We start from the raw sequence: 23,016 nt of genomic DNA, 5'->3' as shown, positions 1-23,016 counted from the left end.
TCCATTTTTATTTTATTAGCTATATGGGAATTGATATGAATAAAATATATTTTTAATTTAATAGTAATAGCCACATCTACTAGCAGAATATATTTTATGTCACTGATAGTGCATTCATTTTCCAAAAAGGTTTGCCAATTTATATGGAAGAACACAAATATGGATAAGCTTGATAAAAGAGTAATAAAATAAAAATAAGGAATAAGAAACCCGAAATAATAAGGAAAATAGACATAAACCTTACTGTCATAAGATTTTATGTTATATATGTAGGCAGTTTTCAAAGAGCACTAGAGTAGGAGTCTGACATCTTGTTTCTTGTCCTAGCTTTCCTACCATGTAGTTTGTACCTATGTATCAAACTTATTACTTAATTTATTACTGTGTTATACTTGTCCATGAATAAGTTATTCAGTCATCTTTACATTTTACTCTCTCAGACTTCTCCTGGGTGATGCTTCCAAAATGTATTTCATTTTATACCAGTAGAACATTATTTCAGGTTTGATTATTTTAAGTTTGATATATGTACCAACATTGTATTTCAGTACTTTTCTTAGGTCATTTTTTGATAATTATTTGATGGGGAGAATATAAATAAATTCCAGATAGTCTATTGTATTTTCTAACTAAACTGTCCTTATTTTTACAGACACATTTTATATAAATATATGCCTATGTATGTTTATATGTATATATTATTTTATGTCTAAAGTGAATCATAAACTTGGTATGATGACTCATGCCAGTAATCCCAGCACTTTGGAAGGCCAAGGCAAGAGGATTGCTTGAGCCCATGAGTTTGAGACCAGCCTGGGCAATAGCTCCCAGCTATTGGGAGGTTGAGGTGAAAGGATCCCTTGAGCCCAGGAGTTTGAGGTTGTGGTGAGCCATGACCATGCTACTGCACTCCAGCCTAGAAGACAAATTGAGACCCAGCCAAAAAAATAAAAAATAAAATATTTTAAACAAGACCATAATTCTATTTCTGTTGATAATCTTTCTAAAAAGTAATATACTATTCATATATGAAACTGGAAATAGAAACAATGCCATAAAGGCAAGCCCACAGGGTTTATATCAAAATAACAATAATAATAACCATAATTATATAAGAGATCCTAAATGAAGAAAAATTGAATTGCCACCAGAAATGATATTCTTATAAAATTTGCAGTAAAATGCACCAAAAACTTAAGAACTTTGGAGAAATATGTGACCTAGAAAAAAATTATATCCTCCATTTTCTTTGAGAAACTATAGATCATCTAGTTGTAAAATCACATTAAACTGCTCCCCAGAACTTTATGATTGCATTGAAGACTTATCCTTTTCCCCTGTTTAACCAATCCCTACAGCACACACAAAGAGAACACCAAATGCATCTATTTGTACCATTAAATCTAGTTCTGCCAATATCTCCATAGGCTCCATCACAATAAGTAGCTGGCCAGTTATGAAAAAAATAAGCCAAGCTCATTATTTGTGGACTGTGAGTTAAAAATTAAAAAGTCATTCTCATTAACTATATGAAGATGGTGTGTGTCCACTTAATCTTTGTTAGTGGTGACTGTGTTGAGATTTCATTCCTAAAATACTGTGATGGTTTGGAATTCAGCAAAGCAACCTTGACTGCTTGCAAACTTGCAAATTCTGCCATGTTATATGGCCAAAATGCCACCATAGCAATTTTTTCTTCTGTTGAGCTGATAAATTTTTTGCTAGTGAGGAAGAAATTTACATGGTCTGATTATTAAAATAAGTAGTATGATTTTAGCAACAACATTTTGAACACAAGAAACCAGCAATCAGAAATACCAGGCTCAGGGGAGAAAGCATGTGATGTAGCATTGCGTGGCTCAGAAATGAAAATCCTTAATGGATTAAAGAGAATTCTTATGGTTCCTGGGACATTCCCAAAAAGTTGAGTTGTATTCTACATTTAAAAATAACAAAATTAACTTTCTTATTTGAAAATATAAACCAAAATAATACCATGGTCCTCTTGACACTCTAAGCATTTTATATTAAAATTAACAGAAAGTGTGCATTTACCTTTTACAAACCATGCAAGATAGAAAAGCATGAAAAGTAAAGAGAAAGAAATTAACATTAACAGAGTGAAAAATTGTAATTATAAACTAACTGCCTCTAAAGCCCTATAGCATTGGACTGTGGTAGCATTCAAGCTCTTGGCTCACTCTTACCAGCAAATTCTTTACCAAGAACAGGTATTTTAATATTTTTTTCTGCACAGCAAAGTAAGCCATATGTTAGATACTTTTTATCTTTTATGCCCTTTTCACCTACAAAATTGGAATTATCTAACAGAGTGACATTATAAAATCAGAACGACAAAAGCAATACAAATGATTTTTAAATCGAGTCTTTTAACTCTATTTACCTCATCAAATACTGGCATAGTGAGGTTTTCTTTTTTATCTATTTTTAAAATTAAAGCTGCTGTGACCTCCTAACCTTTATACAGGAGAAGTAATATATTTATCTATTAAAATTATTTTCTCCTTTATGCTGAAGCACGAAGAATTCCTGTTTAGGGCAGCAGGTGAAAAATACAAGTAGAAAGTTTGTAAAGGTATTTGTATGATGAGACAACCAGTTTGGCTTTTGAAAACATGCTGGAGTTCGGTGCTATGGCTTTGTTTTCATTCTATTTTGGTTTCAGGAGAAGATGTGTAAAGAGCTAAGTACAGACGACTTTGTCCCATGGGTATAGCTTATTGGTATAGTTTATTGTGCAATTACATTGCTATGTGGTGGAAAAGGCTTTGGGAAATAGGAGGCTCAGACTGGAGTCTTCAGGTGGTACCACTTTAATCGGATATTTGAGCCTCTGTTTCCAAATCTGTAAAACGGTATAAAGAAATAAAATATCCCATACAATTGTTGCAAAATCTGAGCTAATGAATTTGAAAAGACTTAGAGAACTGTAAAGCACCATGCATATGTTGCTATCAACTTCGGACTTTTTTATGTTGAAAATATTTCCTGATGGAGTATGACTTTATATCTATAGCAGCCTCCACTATATATTTAGGATAGTATAGTACAGGATTTTATAAATTGCCATGAAATGTCACAGGCTGATTTGCATTTTTTGTGTTTCTATACATTAATCACTGAGTAACCTTCAGTTTTCCAAATAAAGAATAAAGAGAGTGATGATGACATTTGTAATCATCTACAGAGGAATTATTTAAATTCTTCACAGATGGGAAGATATCAAGAGTAAATCATGATACTCACATTTCTAATTTTTTTTTTTTTTTTGAGTTGGAGTCTCACTCTGTCGCCCAGACTGGAGTGCAGTGGCCGCTCCCGGTCACCGCAGCCTTGACCTGCTGGGCTCCGGCGATCCTTCCGCCTCAGCCTTCCAAGTAGACAGAATTACAGGCATGCACTACCACGCCCGGCTGATTTTTTGATTTATTGTAGAGATGAGGTCTCGCTGCCCAGGTGGGTCTCGAACCCGCGGGCTCAGGCAATTCACTCACCTCAGCCTCCCAAAGGCACGGTATTACAGATTGAGCCACCGAGCCCGGCTCACATTTCTAATTTTAAGAAGCTCTTAGAGTGTTTGTGAATAGTGAGGAATAAACATTGTTTTGTATATAGAATTAATCATAAACTTTGCATACCACAATTCCAAATTCTCCAGATGATTGTGGAGGGCTTTCCAGAGACCATCCCCTAAGGAATGAGAAATTCATAAAAGTAAAATAATATTATGCTATGTGTAATATACAAACAGCAAATTAGAGCAAATAGGATAGTGACCTTTAAAAAAGGACAAATTAGATTCTATAGGCCTCAGAATTTAATGAGACTTAGGGATTTAGAAAGGATTACATATGACATATACTCCTAATTCTAGCCTCTCAGGAGTTTACTTTATTATTTCTAAGCAAGATTAATAACTCATTTCTTCTTCGGTCCACATAATTTCACCTAGTATTCTCTGTAAACTAGCTCTGAGGATATATGTAGGTCAGGGCTTGAGATTTTTAGTGAATAAAGAATCCAAATGGTTGTCTAATGTTGCTTTAAAATAGTTTTAGGGGCTAGAACATGTTCACTGGGAAACACACAAGAAAATCTGATGCTGAATGTCCTTTGAACTCCAAGATGAGTAACATATGGAAGTACTCGTTATGGTACTAAAACCATAGAGACTTCAATGGTGTAGTTCATTCTGGCTACCAAATCTAGATAATTTCCCCCAGTTTAGATTTAAAAACTGATTTCCTAAAATAAGCTTTTAAAATTATCTGACATACAAATATTATCTTTATTTTTATTCCTGATTATTTTGTAAGTTGTTCTAAATTAATATATTCTTAGCTACTCTTGAGTTCATACAGATAATGATAAAATCACAAGTAAATAGTAAATATACTGATAAATCTATGAGTCATAACTGACAATACCACTTGTCATGTTCAAAATTCATTATCCTGGAATTTCTTTTTCTGCCCCCTATTATCTTCTTCTTGAGATTTAGTTTGAAAAGGGAAACAAAAACTGTTATTTTGCTGCCAGATAAATAGCACCACTAGGGAACAAAAAAACTCATTTTTAAAAGACTTCTGGAAACAATTTTTGTCACCATGTTGATAGCAACATAATAGTGAAGTAGCCAAATGTGTTTAGTCACATAACTTGGTTTTCTCAGACTCCTGCTTTCTTTTCTGTGGGGTTGGGAGAAGGTACAGGTGTGAGAGAAATAATGCCCTTGAACTTCCCTGTTGCCTTCGGTTTTATGAGACATTCCTAGAACTTCTCTTGGCTCCACTTTCCAGATTATTTCGATAGCTAAGATCTGGGGGACTAGTTTTCTCTCTTGTGCCTGTACTAGCAGAGTTGGAGAATTAATCCTGTGGTTGGGGAAGACCAAAAAACTGTTTTGTCACAACATACCAAAGCTCTCAGACATGGTATGTTTAGTCTCTGCCATTATGCAGCAAGAACTGAAGCCATTAAGAACAACTTTCACTAGCATCTGCTTTGGTATTCATTCATTTTGCCTGCATCTTTAATTTGGGGTGTTAGCTGCTTTCCACGACCTTAGATATTATATTGCTCAATAACCATATACTGTCCCATGGGGGATGTTTCCTCTCTGCAGCTGCCTTTTACAGAATCTCAACAGTGTGCCTACAGCTGGCTATATGCAGTACAGTGCCTTGATGTCTCCCTCTCTCCTTGCATTTGCAGCTGGTGCTACATACATCTTTGGGAAAAGTGGTGGCCTCATTCTCTACACCTGGCCAGCCAATGACAGGCCCAGCACACGCTCTGACCGCCTTGCCGTGGGCTTCAGCACCACTGTGAAGGATGGCATCTTGGTACGCATCGACAGTGCTCCAGGACTTGGTGACTTCCTTCAGCTTCACATAGTGAGTACCCAGCATTGGCCTGGATTTTCTTGTCTTTCAGGTGTTCTGAGTCGGTGAGTCAGATAAATGCAGCAGGGCATTCTAGATAGATACGGCAAAGGTGCACATGCTTGTAAAAATTGCTTTCAGATGTGAACCATCGTGCTCATAGGATGCCTCAGGGGAAATAATTGAAAATTTTTTCTTCTGATTCATGTACACGAATAGGAAAATAAACTAATTCCATTCAGACTACTTTCCTCACTGTGTGGCTTGGTCTGTGGCAAAACATTTAGTAGACTACTTGGGTATAATAAGAGATTTACCTATTGTGTTCTTACCTTGTACAAGCAGCAAGGCCAAGTAGAATATTAATAATCCCTTAGGCTGGCAGTTGGCAAAATTTCTGTAAAGGGACAGATAGTAAATATTTTGGACATCGCAGGTCCAAAATATTTAAGAGCTACTAAGTTCTGCCTCTGCAATGTAAAAACAGATATTGACTATACATTTTTTAAAATGCATGTGACTGTATTCCAACTAAAAAATTACTTACAAAAATAGGCTGCAGGCTGTACTTTGGTGGCTCTTGTCGTAGGCTGCAAACGTCACCATAAAGATATAAAGAATGTGTGATAAAAACTGAGACCAGAGTGCCAGGGTAGGCGGGGCAAGAAGGAAACAGCACAGTGACCAAGAGATGAGTAATCCATGCTTATTGTATATCCAGTATTTTTCCTATAGGTCTTGTACATGTGAGCTTAATAAGACTGCATCCTGCCGGGCTTGGTGGCTCAGCCTGTAATCCCGCGCCTTTGGGAGGCTGAGGTGAGTGGATTGCCTGAGCCCGTGGGTTCGAGACCCACCTGGGCAGACGAGACCTAATCTCTACAATAAAAAATAAATTAAAAAATCAGCCGGGCATGGTAACACATGCCTGTAGTCCGGCTCCTTGGAAGGCTGAAGTGGAAGGATCTCTGGAGCTCAGCAGGTCAAGGCTGTGGTGGCCGGGAGCGGCCACTGCACTCCAGTCTGGGCGACCGAGTGAGACTCCAACTCAAAAAAAAAAAAAAAGACTGCATCCTCCGTCCCTGCAGATCATAAGAACGCCATGAAAGTCTAAGAAATTAAAATGACTTGGATGAAAAATTATTTCGTTATGAGGATAGAAAATATTTTTATAGCAACAATTAACCCATTTTATCACCTGTGCAGTCTGCAGTTAAAGAAAGTAGGCTAAAGAAAGATATGATTCTCATCCGTAAGTGCCCAAAGTGCAGCCACCAAGAGCAAAGAGAGGAATTGTTCTCATTAGTTAGCAATGACAAGGCTAGAAAGAATGGATTTAATTTGGAGCAATAAGAATTTGGTTTAAATAGCAGGGGGGGAAGCAGTTAAGAAAAAAGATCAACTGGGGATTACTACCAGCCTCCAAAAAGGAACATTGACTGGGAGTCTTTGAATCAGAGTCTTGCTAATGTGCAGGTCTACGGAGAGAAGCAGAGGGTTCAGTTTCATTGCTGGTCTCTGGAGTTGAGGTGGCTGGCCTGAAATCACAGGGAGGCATGCTTGGCTCCCACAGCAGTGCCCATCTCCTGCACCTGCTTTCTCAGCATACCTTGGAAATGGGAGCAACTTAAAGTACCAGGCTTTAGCTGGAAACCTGTCTGGCCCCAGTCTGAGCCAGATCAGGGCAGGACTCTGCTTAGGAGCTCAGGGAAGAACTGGTTAGAACGGACTGCCTTCAAAGTGTGAAAGGGGGGTCTTGAGTAGAGTTGTGAACTTTTCATTCTTTCTCAGATGTTTCAGGAACCATCGGGTACTATGAGCCTGAGCTAAAACATTTTTAAAAACCATGCCACAGAGCAAAGAGAAAGGCAGCCATAGTTAGCACACTTTATCTTTATTTGGCCTCTAAGAACCACCATAATTTACAAAACTCTGTGAGATTTATGCTGTGTATAACTTAATGACTATTTCATGGCAGCTATAACTAGGCTATTATTACCAGCTCACTTGCATTTTCATGGTGATTTATCTTCTTTTTTTGTTCAGTGTGACTCACTAAGAAAAATATGATTTGGCACAGCCATGAGCATCTTTTTAAGTGAGATAATGTTCTACTAGCTCATCCATTCTTCCCATTCGTGTTTTGTAGAGCATCTCTACTTTTAAGAGAGAAGTTTTCTTATTTTCTGACAGTTTACTTGAAATTGGCAGTGTTTTTATAACATTGATACGCAGCTATGGAACCTTTAGGAGGAACCAGAACATTCCAGCCTATTGTATTACGCTATTATATAATTCTATCATTCTTACTTATTTAATGTCTTTGAACAGTGAATGCCTCTAAACATACTTTGGGGCTCAAGTGATATACATTTGTTTGTATTCATTAGTGTGTGTACTCTGTACAAGTATATACATTAAATTTGACATAGTATGATATTACTTTCTTTATATAAGCAAAAATACCAGACATTTGACATCAAAATGTATAAAGCTCCCTTGGGGTACTATAAACTTACTCCAGTGATGCAGTCAATTGCTTAAACATTCTGTGAAATCCCAACAGTTTTTTTAAAAGAGTAGGCTAGGAAATAATACCACTTGACCTTTTCAGGAAAAAAAAAGACCCAATGATGTGGTGAATCCACATGGTCGTGGAGCAGAACTAACATGTCATGTCCCTTTTGGTCATGTGACCCCTTCATGGGTCTAGTCATTTGAAATCGATGTTTATTGTCTAACAGATTATCTCTTTCTCTACACTGAAGGCAGATTCCTTACTACACTTAGGAATAAATAAGTCCAAGCAGATGACCAAAAGGCTTGATGATTAAAACAAGCCTCTTGTTTCGGACATTTAAATAGATGCATCAGAGAAACAAAGCCATAAATACCTATTAAGATACTTTTATAAGACTTTTACAATCTGGGAAAGATGGTTTTGTTTGTTGAATGGTTTGTTTTCCTGTACTAAAGAAAATTACTCAAAAAGAAAAGAGCTTAGGGGCCATTAGTGAAAGTGGAAGGAATTGAGCACAAAGCAAAAGATTTTATTTCACCTTGCTGTTTGCCTAGAGAAACCCACTGGGGAAAAAAAGAAAAACGATAGCAGACACAAAAAAGAGATGAAAGCAGTTGTCCTATCTTTTTATCTGCTACAACAGAATAATTGTGATTGGATAATTTATAAAGAACAGAAATTTGTTTCTAACAGTTCTGGAAGCTGAGAAGTCCAAGATCAAGGTGCTGGCAGATTAGGTGTCTGGTGAAAACTCTGTCTCTGTTTCTAAAACGAATGCTGCGTCCTCAGGAGAGGAGGAACACCATGTCCTCACATGGCAGAAGAGCAGAAGAGAGCTAGATCACCCTTATAAGTCTTTCTTTCTTTTTTTTTTTTTTTGAGTTGGTGTCTCACTCTGTCACCCAGACTGGAGTTCAGTGGCCGCTCCCGGTCACTGCAGCCTTGACATGCTGGGCTCTGGCGATCCTTCTGCCTCAGCCTTCCAAGTAGCTAGAACTACAGGTGCGCGCTACCACACCTGGCTAATTTTTTGATTTATTGTAGAGATGAGGTTTCGGCAAGTTGCCCAGGTGGGTCTCGAATCTACGGGCTCAGGCAATCCACTCACCTCAGCCTCCCTAAGCATGGGATTACAGGCTGAGCCACCGCGCCCGGCTTAAGCCTTTCTAATGGTGACATTAATCCACTCATGAGGGACCTAGCACCTCCCAAAAGGCCATATCTCCCACCACTGCTGCATTGGGGATTACGCTTCCAACACATGAATGTTGGTAAAAATATTCAGACCCTCGCAGCAGAATAAGTTCCAGGGGTAAGGAAAGAAGACAGGGACGGGCTTGGAGATGTGCCTCAGCAAGGGGTCACGTGGAAGGTGAAGCTTCAATCTTTAAGTACAGGCGTCAATTGTGAAAAAAAGTACTTTGGTGTCACTTCTGAATGGTCGTCAGGCTAGAAAATTTGGTCAGAAATGAAGTATAAATGCTAAAATTACCGTGTGTGTGTGTGTGTGTGTGTGTGTGTGTGTGTTAGGGGAAACAGAGTCAAAGAGAAAAAAGTGGTGGTTTTTAAACTGGTGCTGAAAGCCATTCCCAGAAGTGTCTGAGTGTCTTGCACAGTATCAACACTCATTCCTTTTTATCCCCAAATTAGCTTATTTGAAGGTTGAGAAAATGTTCTTCGAAGAACACCGGAATCTGATGCTGAGATGAGCACCCACTCTAGAATAGTCCCCAGAGCAGAAGTGACAAGAAGGGTCTGTCTTGCCTACCTGCTCTCCCTGCCTCACTTTCTCAATTCAGGCTTTACACTAGAAAGGTTTGTGAGAGCAGCCTGCAAATCCCCAGGTAGGAGATCTGGCTTGCATCGGTTGTGTCTGCCATAGGTTCAGAAGAGGGGTTTTGTGGATGTACACTACATATTTATCACGCCTGCTCTAGGCTACCCACTATCCTTCATCACATGTGCAAACTTTCCCGTTTCTTTTCCTTTATCAACCTGAAAGGCCTATAAATTAAAACCTCTTTCGGAAATTAAGTGTCCTCTTAAACGCATACTCCATTGCAAGTCCTTGAATCCTTTAATAATTAGGTTAAAGTAGTCTTAGCAAGATCCTTCTCATACCAGGTGAAGGTCAGCTTTTGTGACAGAATTTGAGTTTTTATTGGAGAATTGGAGAGAAAGGGAGAAGGAGGACAATTGGTCATAACTAATTTGGGAACATACAATGTTGAGTGGGATGGCAGTAATAGGTTGAGAAAACTTGGGCAAAATGAAGGCATTGATGCCCTAGGATGAATAATAGGGGCAAAGAAAGAAAGGGTCACCAAGACAGAGTAGGGTAGATACTATGAGCACATGATTTATATTTCAGGATTTGCTTAGATCATCTGTTGTCTTGGCCAAGGGAGCTCTTCTTTCTCTCTCGCTGCTTTCTTTTAAGCCTAAAGTCTTCGTATTCATCTGGGTCTTGTGAGGATTAAATTGGTTTTGACAGTAAGTATTGAGCAAGAAAAGAAATAGAACATTTTTTTAAAAAAATCAGAGAGGGCCAACAGATTAAAATAATTTAGAAATTGTTTACTTCAAATGAGCTAACTTTTTTTTTTTGGTTTTGGTTTGGTTTACATTCCATGATGCACTATTCTCTGTGTCGTTTTTTTCTCATGATATTAACAAAATCATGAATGAAATGTGTTTGAAAAGACAAAAAAAAGTTTTGAAGTGTATGTGCATGAAATGAGATTCTTTGTAGTGAGGGTGTCTTAGGGCAGAGAGACTTTTTAAAAATGTTTATTTTAAGTGTGAATTTTCTTCCACTGAAATAGATTGTTGAGAAATGAAAGCTGAATTTTGGAGAAAAGCTGCTTTCACCTGCAAGTGACACCTGTCTATTGACCCCATGTCTAGGCTTTATAGAGCCATGTCATGTTACACTCACCTTCATTCATATAACAGGGATAAAACTGAATAGGACTAGAGAAAGGATTAGCATGGAGTGCTTGTTAAAACTACCAAGAAACTCTTGACAACCTCCTTTCACCACCTATAAAATAGAAGGTCAGAGAGAACTGGGCAACAACTGGTTTCTCTTTACGTAGTTAATACTGGGTGTAAAAAAGACATCCTATTAATTTCTTCCTCCCTGTGTGTAATTTACAGTAAATACTTTTGGATTCATTTTTATAATTATGAGTCTTTCAGGAATGGTGAAAATTTATGTGTCAAGGCGTCTCTTTTGTTTGACAAGAACCTATAACCTTCCCTATTTCCCTCCTGACTTAAAATGTAGATTCTTACATAAAACAAGGTAGGGGAAGACAAAAGGACTGCTGTCCAGACTGACCCCCCCATTTCATAATGATGAAGTGCTCTTCCAAAAACTGGACCTTTCAAGAACAGGCTGGAAATATGTACTCAGTGTCATATTTGGGGAAATTGGATATTTATTAAGTTTGATTTGTATAGCACTGTTTCTACATAATTTATAGTATCCAAAGAGACTCCTGGAGAATAAATGGGAGTAGAACTGAATGATGATAGATGACCTGTTCTCATATCTATTGCATCTATAAATTGCCAGCCTGGAAGCTTCGTTTTGGCTGTCTCTGAGTGGGATATTTACAGAAAACCATCAACATCTGTTGGGTTAGTCCTCAGAGAGCTTAGGTGGCTATTAGTTTAGATGTGTCTCTGGATTTGGCCAGAAACAGAACTGGATTTGATTGAGGCACTGTATTTGGGGGAATTTCCTATGGAGTACAGAGGAATGTTGGTGTTTTTGAGACTGGTGATGCACGCAAAGGAAAGAACTAGAAAACAACAAAGGTGTCCAACAGATGCAATTTGGTTTCCCACAGTGTGCTGTGCACTGCGGGTTGGCTCTGTATTTCCTTTCATTGTTATTTGTTCTTAGTGAAAAGGGCCTCTTTGGGTTTTCTGGGCTTAGGAGCTTTTCCAGATCATTAGCCACTTGTTTGAGAGGACCTGCTGGGCATCCTCTCTGCAGCTTTCAGCTTTGCCATGCTATCTCAGCAGAGGTGGAAAAGGTAGGAGAAAGGAGTGGAAGTGAAGATTGGCTGAAGTGACTGCTTATGTGAGCCGGACCACAGGCCTCTTTGGGCATGGAAATTGGCATGTGATTTTTATGATTCCCCTGATATTGCAATCCAAATCTGTTTGCTTTGATTCCACATATGGTTTTGAGAGGCAGCATGCCATAGTAGAAAGATGCACTTAATTTGGAAACAAAAATTTTAGACTCGAGTGCTATTTTTGTCCCTACCAAATGAACTGAACTTCTTGCCTTTGACGAGATCAGGCATGTTCAGGTTGATATGACTGTAAACCCAAGTGAGCTACTTGATTTTGAGCAAGTCAGTCCATGGAACTTCAGCTTTTTCTTCTTTTTAAAGGATACACAAATATTATGTAGCAAGGGTTTCCTGAGGATCAAATAAAATAAAGTATTTAAAAGCTTTTTGTTATTAGCAAAAAGCTGCACAAATATAAAATGGTAGTTATGTTAATCAAATATCCAGTGGGTGATGACTTTATTAGTGGAACATACACAAGAATCAAGTTTTATTTTAAGTATTATATGTCTGCTGGAACTGACATGACAAAAAAATTTTAGAAATCTTATTTTATCTGATCAAAAGAAAATTTTATGAATTAACCAGATCAAAATATTGAGACATTTGGAGTGTCTTTTTAGCATAAAGCGAAGAACCTAGTTGCCTCTGAGAGAGACCTGGGTTAGGTCAATAGGATAAGTGAATGCAGCAGCTTCCTTGGTGTCTCATCATAGAGCATTGCATCATTACAGGGTGATACACTGCTCTTCTATTCTCTCTAGTAGAATGTTCCAAAGGGCTCTATATTCACCAGTGAAAGTGTAACCCATGCTTCCCTGAGATTCCCTCTTTAATGATATTAACCGTAGGAAATGGGAATACACCACTATACCTGAAAACAAGGAAGGAGGTTTGGGAATAAGAGAAGAGGGAGAGAAAGAAGGTGAAGAAGAAAGAAAAGGAAAAAGCAACATAAGAATGACAATAACCACAATGACCACCATAATGCAACTGCAGAAGGAAACCAAAACCTCTCTAAGATAGGGCTAGTATGAAAATAGTTTTAGATTCACCATGGGTACCAGATCAAGACACAAAGGTTTGACTTGAGACTTAGGGATTAAAAGAGCACAAAAAAGGACCATGGCTAGAAGCAAGGTCTTAATGTAGGTTCAGCCAGACTGTACAGATGTAAATAGCACCTGCCACCAAGTAAACTAGAAATTTACAAGCATAAATACATATAATATTGTGTAATATTTCATAGATTTTTGATTCCCCAAAATATGAATGGAAAACAAATTATAAATTTAGTGTACAGGTGAAATGTTCAGTAATGCAGTCATGAAAATAAGTTGACGTGTGTAGAAAACATTTTTTGACAGGTAGGCAATTAAGAGAAGTAAAGGCTAACTGACCATATCTTTCTCATTGATTGTTCATATCAGAGCCTCTTCGATTGTTAATTGATGATAGTTAGGTTTCAGAGCCTTTAGTGTGTACGTGATATGAATTTAGAAAATTTAGGACTAAGAAAGTTTAGTTTATGTGCATCGTTCATAAGTTGAATTCTTCTTGTGTGCCTGGCAATGTGCAGCATGTTGGGGATACCATGACCAACCTTGGTTAGCATTGAACAAGCAAGCCTGAAAAAACACAGCAATTTAAAAAATAGGCTGGGCATGGTGGCTCACACCTGTAATCCTAGTACTTTGGAAGACTGTGGTGGGAGGATTACTTGAACCTAGGAGTTTGAGATGAACCTGGGCAATATAGCAAGACTTTCCCTCTACAAAAAATTTAAAAATCATCTGGGCATGTACCTGTAGTTGCAGCTACTCAGGAGGCTGAGGTGAAAGGATCACCTGAGCCCAGGAGGACAAGGTTGCAGTGAGCCAAAGCATGCTACTGCACTTAGTCTAGAAGACAGAGTGAGACCTCAACTAAAATAAAATTTTAAAATATTAGGTTTGAATCTATTATAAGGTGATATGTATAAAACTCTTGCACAACTCTTGACATACAACAAGGTTTCAGTCATGAATAAATTTTAATATTATTGCTATATAGAATATTTTGTCAATTAATTTTTTAATTTAAAAAATTATCCTTTTCCTAAATAAGGAATGAACTTTAACTAGGTATCTGAAATTTCAAGTTAAGAGATATAAAAATTCTTCCAAGTAATCAGGATGTTAGTGACTTAAAGCATGTAACCAGGTATCATGTATCCTAGATTATTGCACTATCAAGCTAGCGGAGTATGTTCTGAATAGCAAAGGTTTTTTAGACATATGAATCTAAGATGCATCATGCAAGGCAGACTCTAGGTGCCCTCACATGATTCTGGGGCTCATGGGACTTAATGGCAAACCGCCCTGACTGCCGTTGGTTGAATGAATTATCTCATTGACCCACCGCTTACACTGAGACTAGTCATTACTCCTGGGGTATTGTTCAGTGCAACAGGGCAAGAAATAACTCATTGACTCCCCTGAAGCTATAGATGATGGATTTTAGATCCCTGGCTGTATTCGGAAGGCATGGAAGCTCAGCATATTGATGGGGGAATTCATTAGCCACCCACTCCACAGAATCATATGCTTAGATCCTGGTGCTGTCACAGCTGCTGTTGCAACTTGTTAGTGTTTCATGGATAGATGGCAGAAAAAACTGTATAACTAGATTAGCCTCAAAGATAGTACTGACAGGTAGAACTGTTATTTCCTGGCCTGAGATGACACCTTTGGAGAATTGAATCACTTAAAGACATTTAGATAAGCCCTGTTGATCCAACCAAACTAACCTTCATCCTGAAATCAGTTCATACTCAGGATGACAGGAAATGATGGCTAATTAAGGCTCATATTCTATTTTTTGACTCCTTAGTTAACCTTTTGTAATTCAGTTTATTTTTTTCCTATTCCATGTACTGCAAAATGGCAGGTAGTTTAATGGCATAGATTATTACTTCCTCCATTGACTTAGGACCATGTCTGAGATCATCTTCCATTACTATCATACAATCACTTACTGCTGATATTGATTGACATTGTACCAAGTACCACTCTCGGTGCGAAAACTTTGTTTATAATATCTTAAGATGAGCCCACAACCACTCAATGAAGTAGTCACTATCAATATACTCATTTTATAATTGAAACAAGTAATGCTTAATGAAACTAAAGAATTTTCCCAGGATGGCACTGCTAATAAACGGTTCAATGGGCTTTCAAATCTAGTTCTGACTCTTAATTACTATTATGCTCCTAATGAAACTTTAAGAGTAGAAGGCGTAGTGGAGATCATTTTAGTTCAACACATACTTATAAAACTGTGACTTATCTGAGATTGTTAGAGATGTGAAGAAGGTTAACATCTGGGGAGAAATGAAATCATATGTAGGAATCTGTTTTAAAGCAGAATTAGCTGTATACCAAGGTAGGTAAGAGTATTGCTGGATGGGATGGGCCAGATTTTTACTGGTGAAAACCGAAGAAGGAACACATGAGATGAAGATACGAGCATGAGTATTTCATCAAAGGAATGAAATACAGGATGTGTTCTCAAATTAGTGAGGTGTTCAGTTTGACTGGAATAAATGGATGAGAGAAAATGCAGACAGTGTGAAATAGCACAAAGAGCATGCATTTTAAGGGCAAGTAGTCTGTGATTCAAGATCTAGCTCTGCCTCCAACTAGTTTTATGGCCTTGGGTAAATTATTTGACTGCTCTGTAAAGTACAGATGGTAAAGATAATGCCAACTTGCAGGTCTATGTGAAGATTATAATAACATAGAATAAAATGCCTAATGAGTATCTAATTCACAGTAGGTGCTCAGTTAATGATAGTCATGTTTTGGTAGTATTTTATTGTTGTTGTTGTTTTGTTTGTTTTTTTTTTCTTCAGGTGCAGGGATATAGTGTGGAAGATTCGAATGCCATACTGCTGATAGATTATTTCTGAAAACAAAGGGAAGACATTGAGAGTTTTTGAGTAGAAGATGAAATGCCCTAAGCTAATTTTTTTTAAGATGTGAGGATCAATTCAGGGTTAGGTATGTAAGTGATCATCATACAGGTGAAGTTTGGGTCTTCCATTGTTCCTCACTTCACCTAGTTTAGAATTAGGTACCCTTATTAATGTTATGTGCCCCTCCTCCCTCCCTACACTGGCAGTTATCAGCTATTGCCAATCCCTTTCATGTAGTATTATGATAAATGTTCAAGGTCCTCTTATGAGTGAGAATATATGGTACCCAGTTATTTGTTTTTGTGATAGATCACTGAGTATGATAGACTGTAAATTCAAAATCAAATTGCTACAGAGTTCATAAATTTGTCTTTCTTTATGGATACATAATATTCCATCTTGTATGTACATTTTTTTATCCAGTCTGCTTTTGATGGGCAGCACAGTTGGTTCCATGTTTTTGCTATTGTGAATAGTGCTGCAATAAACATAAAATAGTGTGCAGGTATCTTTTTTGTAGAATGATTTGCATTCCTCTGGGTATATTCTCAGAAAGGAGACTGCTGGGACATATGGAAGGTCAATTTTTTGATCTTTTAAAAATCACCACATTGTTTTCTGTAGAGATTGAACTAGTTTACACTCCCACCAACAGTGTAGAAGCAATCCCTTTCCCCCACATCCTCTCCAGCATCTGTTATTTTTTGAGTTATTAATGATGACCATCCTGACAAGTTAGGTGATATCTCAGTTTGGTTTTGATTTGCATTTCTTTGATGATTAGTGAGGCTGAGCATTTTTAAAATGTATCTGTTGGCTGCTCATATGTCTTCTTTAGAGAAGTGTCTGTTCATATCTTTTGCCCACTTTTCAGTAGGTCTAAACTAAAATTTTAGGAAAATTATTTCAGCCTTGTTATAAGACTTTCTCAGTGGGTTCAAGGAAAATAGATATCAGGCTACTGTTAAAGTAGTCCAAGAAAAGTGTTTTGAAGGACTTATTCTTTGGTAATGATCATAGGAAGGTAATGAAGATAAAACAGGTCAGTGCAGAGATTGAATCGACAGATATTGTCAGCTGGTTGGATGACAAAGGAGAGAAGTGAGAAATGTCCATTATTTCAGACAATAAAAAAATGGGACATATAAGAAAAAATTTTTAGGATAAAGTAAGGGTTTGACTTTGGTGATGCTGAATATAAGGTATTTGAAAGCCAGCCTGTTGAGATTTCCATTTGGAAATATCTTATGAACTCAGATGAGAGGTAAGAGCTGGAGGTAAGTCTTGGAGAATTACCAGCCCAGCAATGAATGACAATGAAAGGTCTAAGAATTTCTATAATCTCCAGGGAGATAATGAGTAGGAACTAGGGAAAAAATATATATATGTAAATTTACAAGTTGAAGGAGGAAAAAGATGAGAACTAAAAAGGAAACGCTAGAAGATAGGAGATAAACTAGATAACAAAGCTTTACAGATATTAAAAGGACTGGAGAGGATTTCCAACACAAGTCGTTCCAGAGCTATTTTTCCATACCTTAGTCATGTATCTTTCTTCTGAAATCAGTTTATAGAGATGTCTTCTTTGTCCTTATTAGTATTTATTGTGGCATATAATCTTTGTCATCAAGTCTTCTCACCAGTATTCTGTGTTTCTTCTCTTGGTCATTGTCATGGACATTACTAATATGGAGCCAGAGAACCCAGAAACTATTTCTAGAGCTGCCACCAACTAGCAGCTACCCTATGTACATGACAGAGGTATAGATACTGTTCTGCTGTCCTCAGTATTGTAGGGAAGATCAGAAGACAGAATGCATGTGAATTTTCCTCGTCACCTTTGAAGAGACCTACACAATAAATACAATTGCTTTATACATGATATTGGTATGCTTACCATACAGCAAAGTTCTTGGTGTCTAAGGAGGTGTGGTTAGAGACCTGGAAATGAGGACCAAAAAGATGCTGAGATACTGGTAGTTTGCAACAGGAAGGTTAGCAACCAAGCAACTGGCAGACCAAAGCTAAAATCTGGATGGCCCAACTGCTGGACCTCATAACTGCTGTGGTCCTCAGTGATGTCCTTATCTGGATCATCTCTCAGACTTCGCACCTCATCTCTTGGAGACTCAATGTGGGGAGAGCAGTTTGGATTTATGGTAATGCTGCACTTTTCTAAAGAACAAATCCCCCCCCCATCCCAGTGATCGTGCCCAGTGAGGCATGGAATCTGATTACTCTTATCTTGATTTTAGCTTGGTTAGCGACAAATGTTACTAATGGTTGTGAAATTATCCATCTCAAATGTAAACAACAGTACTTAGCTTTTTGTATATATCTCTACTGGTTGGTTGACTTTTCATGGCTAAAAACCCATATTCATGTCTGATGGCGTACATACTTTTGTAATCGCTTCTGTATGTGCTGTTTTATGTATTGTCCATGCCATGTGCTAGCCACTGCTCATTTAGTCTGCACAACGCTATTAAAGTGGTAGTATGTTGCCGGGCTCGGTGGCTCAACCTGTAATCCCGCGCCTTTGGGAGTCTGAGGTGAGTGGATTGCCTGAGCCTGCGGGTTCGAGACCCACCTGGGCAGCGAGACCTCATCTCTACAATAAATCAAAAAATCAGCCGGGCGTGGTAGCGCATGCCTGTAATTCCGGTTACTCGGAAGGTTGAGGCGGAAGGATTGCTGGAGCCTAGCAGGCAAGGATGCGGTGGACAGGAGCAGCCACTGCACTCCAGTCTGGGCAACCAAGTGAGACTCCAACTCAAAAAAAAAAGTGGTAGCATGTCCTCTATTTTATAAAGTAAAAGAATTAAGGCTCAAAAGATTAAGTAACTATTTGTTGAAGATGTCAATGAGCCGGGCTCGGTGGCTCAACCTGTAATCCCGCGCCTTGAAAGGCTGAGGTGAGTGGATTGCCTGAGCCTGCAGGTTCGAGACCCGCCCAGGTAACTTGGTGTAGACCTCATCTCTACAATAAATCAAAAAAATTAGCCGGGTGTGGTAGCACGTGCCTGTAATTCCAGCTACTTGGAAGACTGCGGCAGAAGGATTGCCAGAGCCCAGCAGGTCGAGGCTTTGGTGGCCGGGAGCGGCCACTGCACTCCAGTCTGGACAACAGAGTGAGACTCCAACTCAAAAAAAAAAAGATGTCAATGAAAGGAAAACGAACTTAGATATTGGAATGTTTGATTCCAGTGTCATAGGTATATGCTGTTTTTGATAATTGGCTATTCGATTTAATATAAGTAATATAGGTTGGCTGTGATAAATGTAACAGACCTGTGATATTTTTTAAAAATCCAGACAGTTAAGAGTGGTAAACAAAATTGAGAATGGAACAGTACTTTGGCTAAAGTAAAATACAAAATTGAAACTAAGTCACTTTCTTTTGGACTTCAAGGGAACTATTTTGCATTCTATTTGTTTACTTCCCGGTATTTGTTTGTTTGTTTGGCTTTTTCAATGACATTAAGGCACCTCGTTATCCTCAAACTGCTTTTTTAAATACCCTTATGCAAAATGAAAGCTTTGGCTTGGAAACTAATCTGAGGTTTTGAATGCCCTGTGGTAGGTGAAGAGTTTCAGAGGTAACTTTAATTCCCAAATTTCAACAAAAAACCTTTTCAAATTTAGTGTATCAGAGAAGAGATTATTGGATACATGCATTTTCTTATTTCATTGTATGATAAATGCCATGTATTCTTCAAATACACTTTCTTGAAAACCGCAAGTGATCTCAAATAATACAAAAACCCATCTAGTCCTTCTGCAGTCAGTATTTAAATTTTTCTATATTTATAATTTAAATCTAGATTCCAGATATGAGTGTTTTCACAGTAGCCCCAGTCTGTCTTTCCCTGGTCTTTCACCTTCTAATGTCTAGCAGCAGAGTATAGGAAATACTTAAAAGGTAGACTTTCACATTGGAAATCACATTTATTGAAGTGGGAGCAGAATTCATTTAATTTGCCCCTTACTTGATGCCTGAGGTTAATAGGCTTTCATGTTCGCTACTTAGGTCAGCAGTACTAGAGCTAGTTTCATTGCATGGCTAAGCAGCAAAGCTTAAATTCAATGCTAAAGTGGGAAAGAAAAAAATGAGTTTTTGTGTGACGTGGGAATGACGTGGTTTTTCAGAATACTGTGAATGCACAGTGAATGATCTACAAAGCACAGTTACCTCTAAAAAAAGACAAAAGTCACCCTGAGGTTTAAATGAGAATAGATACAGGAGTACATAGCAAGGAGGAGTCTAACATGACACAGTTTCAGGTAGAATGCAGGTGGGAGGAATAGAATTCCCGAGTTAAAATTAGCCAGTCCAGTAGAGCTTAGAAACCTTTAGTACAGAGTTTATTTACCAGTATTCCCACCATGCATCCAAGTACAGTTCTTAGTGCTTGGGACACAAGAGTGAATAAGACAGACAAACTTCCAGTCCTCATGGAGCTTACACTCTAGTGGAGGAGTCAACCAGAACTTGAGCCTGCAGAACTTTGCAACAATGTGATATCATGTATATTTCACTAATTAACTATTTAACAGACCTTTATTTCCATCTTTGTACTTCTCTTTATTTTATTTTATTATTATTATTTTTTTATTTGTTTATTTTTTTTGAGTTGGAGTCTCACTCTGTCGCCCAGACTGGAGTGCAGTGGCCGCTCCCGGCCACCGCATCCTCGACCTGCTGGGCTCCGGCGATCCTTTCACCTCAGCCTCAGCCTTCCAAGTAGCCAGAATTACAGGCATGCGCTACCATGCCCAGCTGATTTTTTGATTTATTGTAGAGATGAGGTCTCGCTGCCCAGGCGGGTCTCGAGCCTGCGGGCTCAGGCAATCCACTCACCTCAGCCTCCCAAAGACGCGGGATTACAGGCTGAGCCACCGAGCCTGGCTACTTCTCTTTATTTTAAAGTTTCAGTATCGACCTCTCTTCTACAGTCATTCTTCACTCACTGACAGGAATACATTTTGAAAAAGATGTTGTTAGGTTATTTTGATGTTGTGCAAACATCATAAATATATTTGCACAAACCTAGCTGATATAGCCTATGACACACCTAAGCTATATGACTTTACCCTACTGCTCCTGTTACAAACCTGTATAGCATGTGACCGCACTGAATACTGTAGGCAGTTGTAACACAGTGGTAAGCACTGGTGTATCTAAACGTATCTAAACATAGAAAAAGCACAGTAAAATTACAGTATTATAATCCTAGGGGACCACCATCGCATGAGCATATAAGCTGTTTGTTGTTAACCAACACAGCATTGCATGGAGTGTATACATGATCACAAAAGACCAACAGGCCCTCTTCCCAGCTGGTTTAACTGCTACCCCTCCCCCATAGTCACTCTAATTTGTTTTCAGCACCAAAATGAAACAGCAAAAAAATAACATCTTCACCCTCAATTTCAACTTCTTTTTCTTTGAGATGACTGACCATTGCTATCGTTTCATTTTGTAATTGTGCAGAATTCCGTCTGATCATCCAATCTATGTTTCACAGACAGCAAATTGCTAGAGGCATCCAAACAGCACTAACGGGGGATGGGGGGACAAAGACAAAACCCCAAACCCAACCAAATGAAAACCCACCCTCCCTGGAGGACAGTCTGCACCACCATTTCTGGTATGTTTTGTAAGCCTGCCAAGACTGGATGTCCATGTAGTGCCCTAGTACATCCTCCCTACCCTGAGGCATTTACAAGATCACCCCCTGTTGTGACAGTATTAGTGCAAATTAGGTTTTTTCCTTTTACTTAACTGAATGCTACAAGAAACAGAACGCAACCACATGTTCCCTTTGATTCACACCCAAACACTACAAAACACGGAGTATTCACTTCCTCTTTCAAGCTGTGTGTGTGCCTTAAACACATGCAAACATTGGACTGAAACACAGACACAGTAAGTCAGCTCTAGGGGAAAACTATGGAAGTCTTTTTATTTTGTTTCTCTGAATCTCCATCTTTTATTTAAGCTAGGTCTTTTCAGAGATTCAAAGAACAATATTTTACAATGACTCTCCAAAGAACAGTTAGATGTGTCTCATCCAAATTTGTATATTCACATATCATAACAGACTCTGTTCTGCAACTGGGAACTTGACGTTAGTTCTATTCTTAGAAATGACTATCAGTTTTTGATAAAGAAAACAAAAAGCAACCGCCTTATATAATACATTCATTCTGTAAACATTCAGTGTTCTATGAGGGAGCACAGAAGGTATGATAGGAAAGTTTCCCCTGTGTTTCCACAAATTGCTTCTTTGTTAAAAGTGTTTAGTATAAATAGTATATTAATACATAATTCTCCTGTGGTATAAACCCCAACCCTAGCAGGGAGACTAAACTTGTCTTTGAAGCATATAGTCTGAACGCTATTGTCTCTCAGCAAGAAAACAAATGATAATGCTAAATCATAAGGCTTTTATATATGTGGTTGCCCATGATGTGAGCAGAAGGCTTTGTGTGTGCGGTGAGGTTTTTATGCTACACAGGTCAAAATCACAGGATTCACACAGAATGGTGCATCTCACCCTGTAGGAAAAATGTCTCTGTGTGTGTGTTTGTGTGTGCTTTAAAAAGTCTAAGCAAAACAGCACTATTCTGTGAACTCAAACTCTAATGCTAACCTCCAAGAGCCATCTTGTAAATCTGTACATAGAATTGCTAGAATTTGAAAACCCAGCTACTGCTATTCATACACTACCATCTGGAGACAAACTCTGACTAAATCACAGTGGGTGTCCATATGGAAGTCACTGTTCTGCTTCATTCTGACTTTAGGGTAGTTCAAGATTTGATTCCCTCCCAGGGAGTCTCTCAGTTGTTTCTGGGGAGTCAGCCGTACCGTCTCCACTGGCCATGAACCAAATCAGCACACATCGATTCCTGAGTGTATGTGGGACAACTGCATGGGAACATCTGAAATACAGCTATTTCAATTGCCCTAACCCTTCCATCCTTCCTTCCTTCCTTCTTTCCTTCCTTCCTTCCTTCCATCCTTCCTTCCTTCCTTCC

At 38.4% G+C, this 23,016-nt stretch overlaps 1 protein-coding gene across 7 annotated transcripts in view; it reads left to right on the top strand.

Moving 5' to 3' along the window:
• NRXN3 (neurexin 3) overlaps positions 1-23,016 on the top strand; it is a 569,907-nt gene that overhangs the window by 167,341 nt on the left and 379,550 nt on the right. For all 7 annotated transcript variants that reach the window (XM_021712918.1, XM_021712922.1, XM_021712921.1 and 4 more), the window contains exon 2: positions 5,236-5,417. In XM_021712918.1, coding sequence (XP_021568593.1) covers positions 5,236-5,417 — 182 coding nt within the window. The remainder of the gene's footprint in view (positions 1-5,235; positions 5,418-23,016) is intronic.

The sequence above is a fragment of the Carlito syrichta genome, unplaced genomic scaffold (genome assembly GCF_000164805.1).
Source record: "Carlito syrichta isolate Samal-C Ts95f unplaced genomic scaffold, Tarsius_syrichta-2.0.1 Scaffold303723, whole genome shotgun sequence".
NCBI classification, from domain to species: Eukaryota; Metazoa; Chordata; class Mammalia; order Primates; family Tarsiidae; genus Carlito; species Carlito syrichta.
This window is presented reverse-complemented; position numbering and strand designations above follow the sequence as displayed.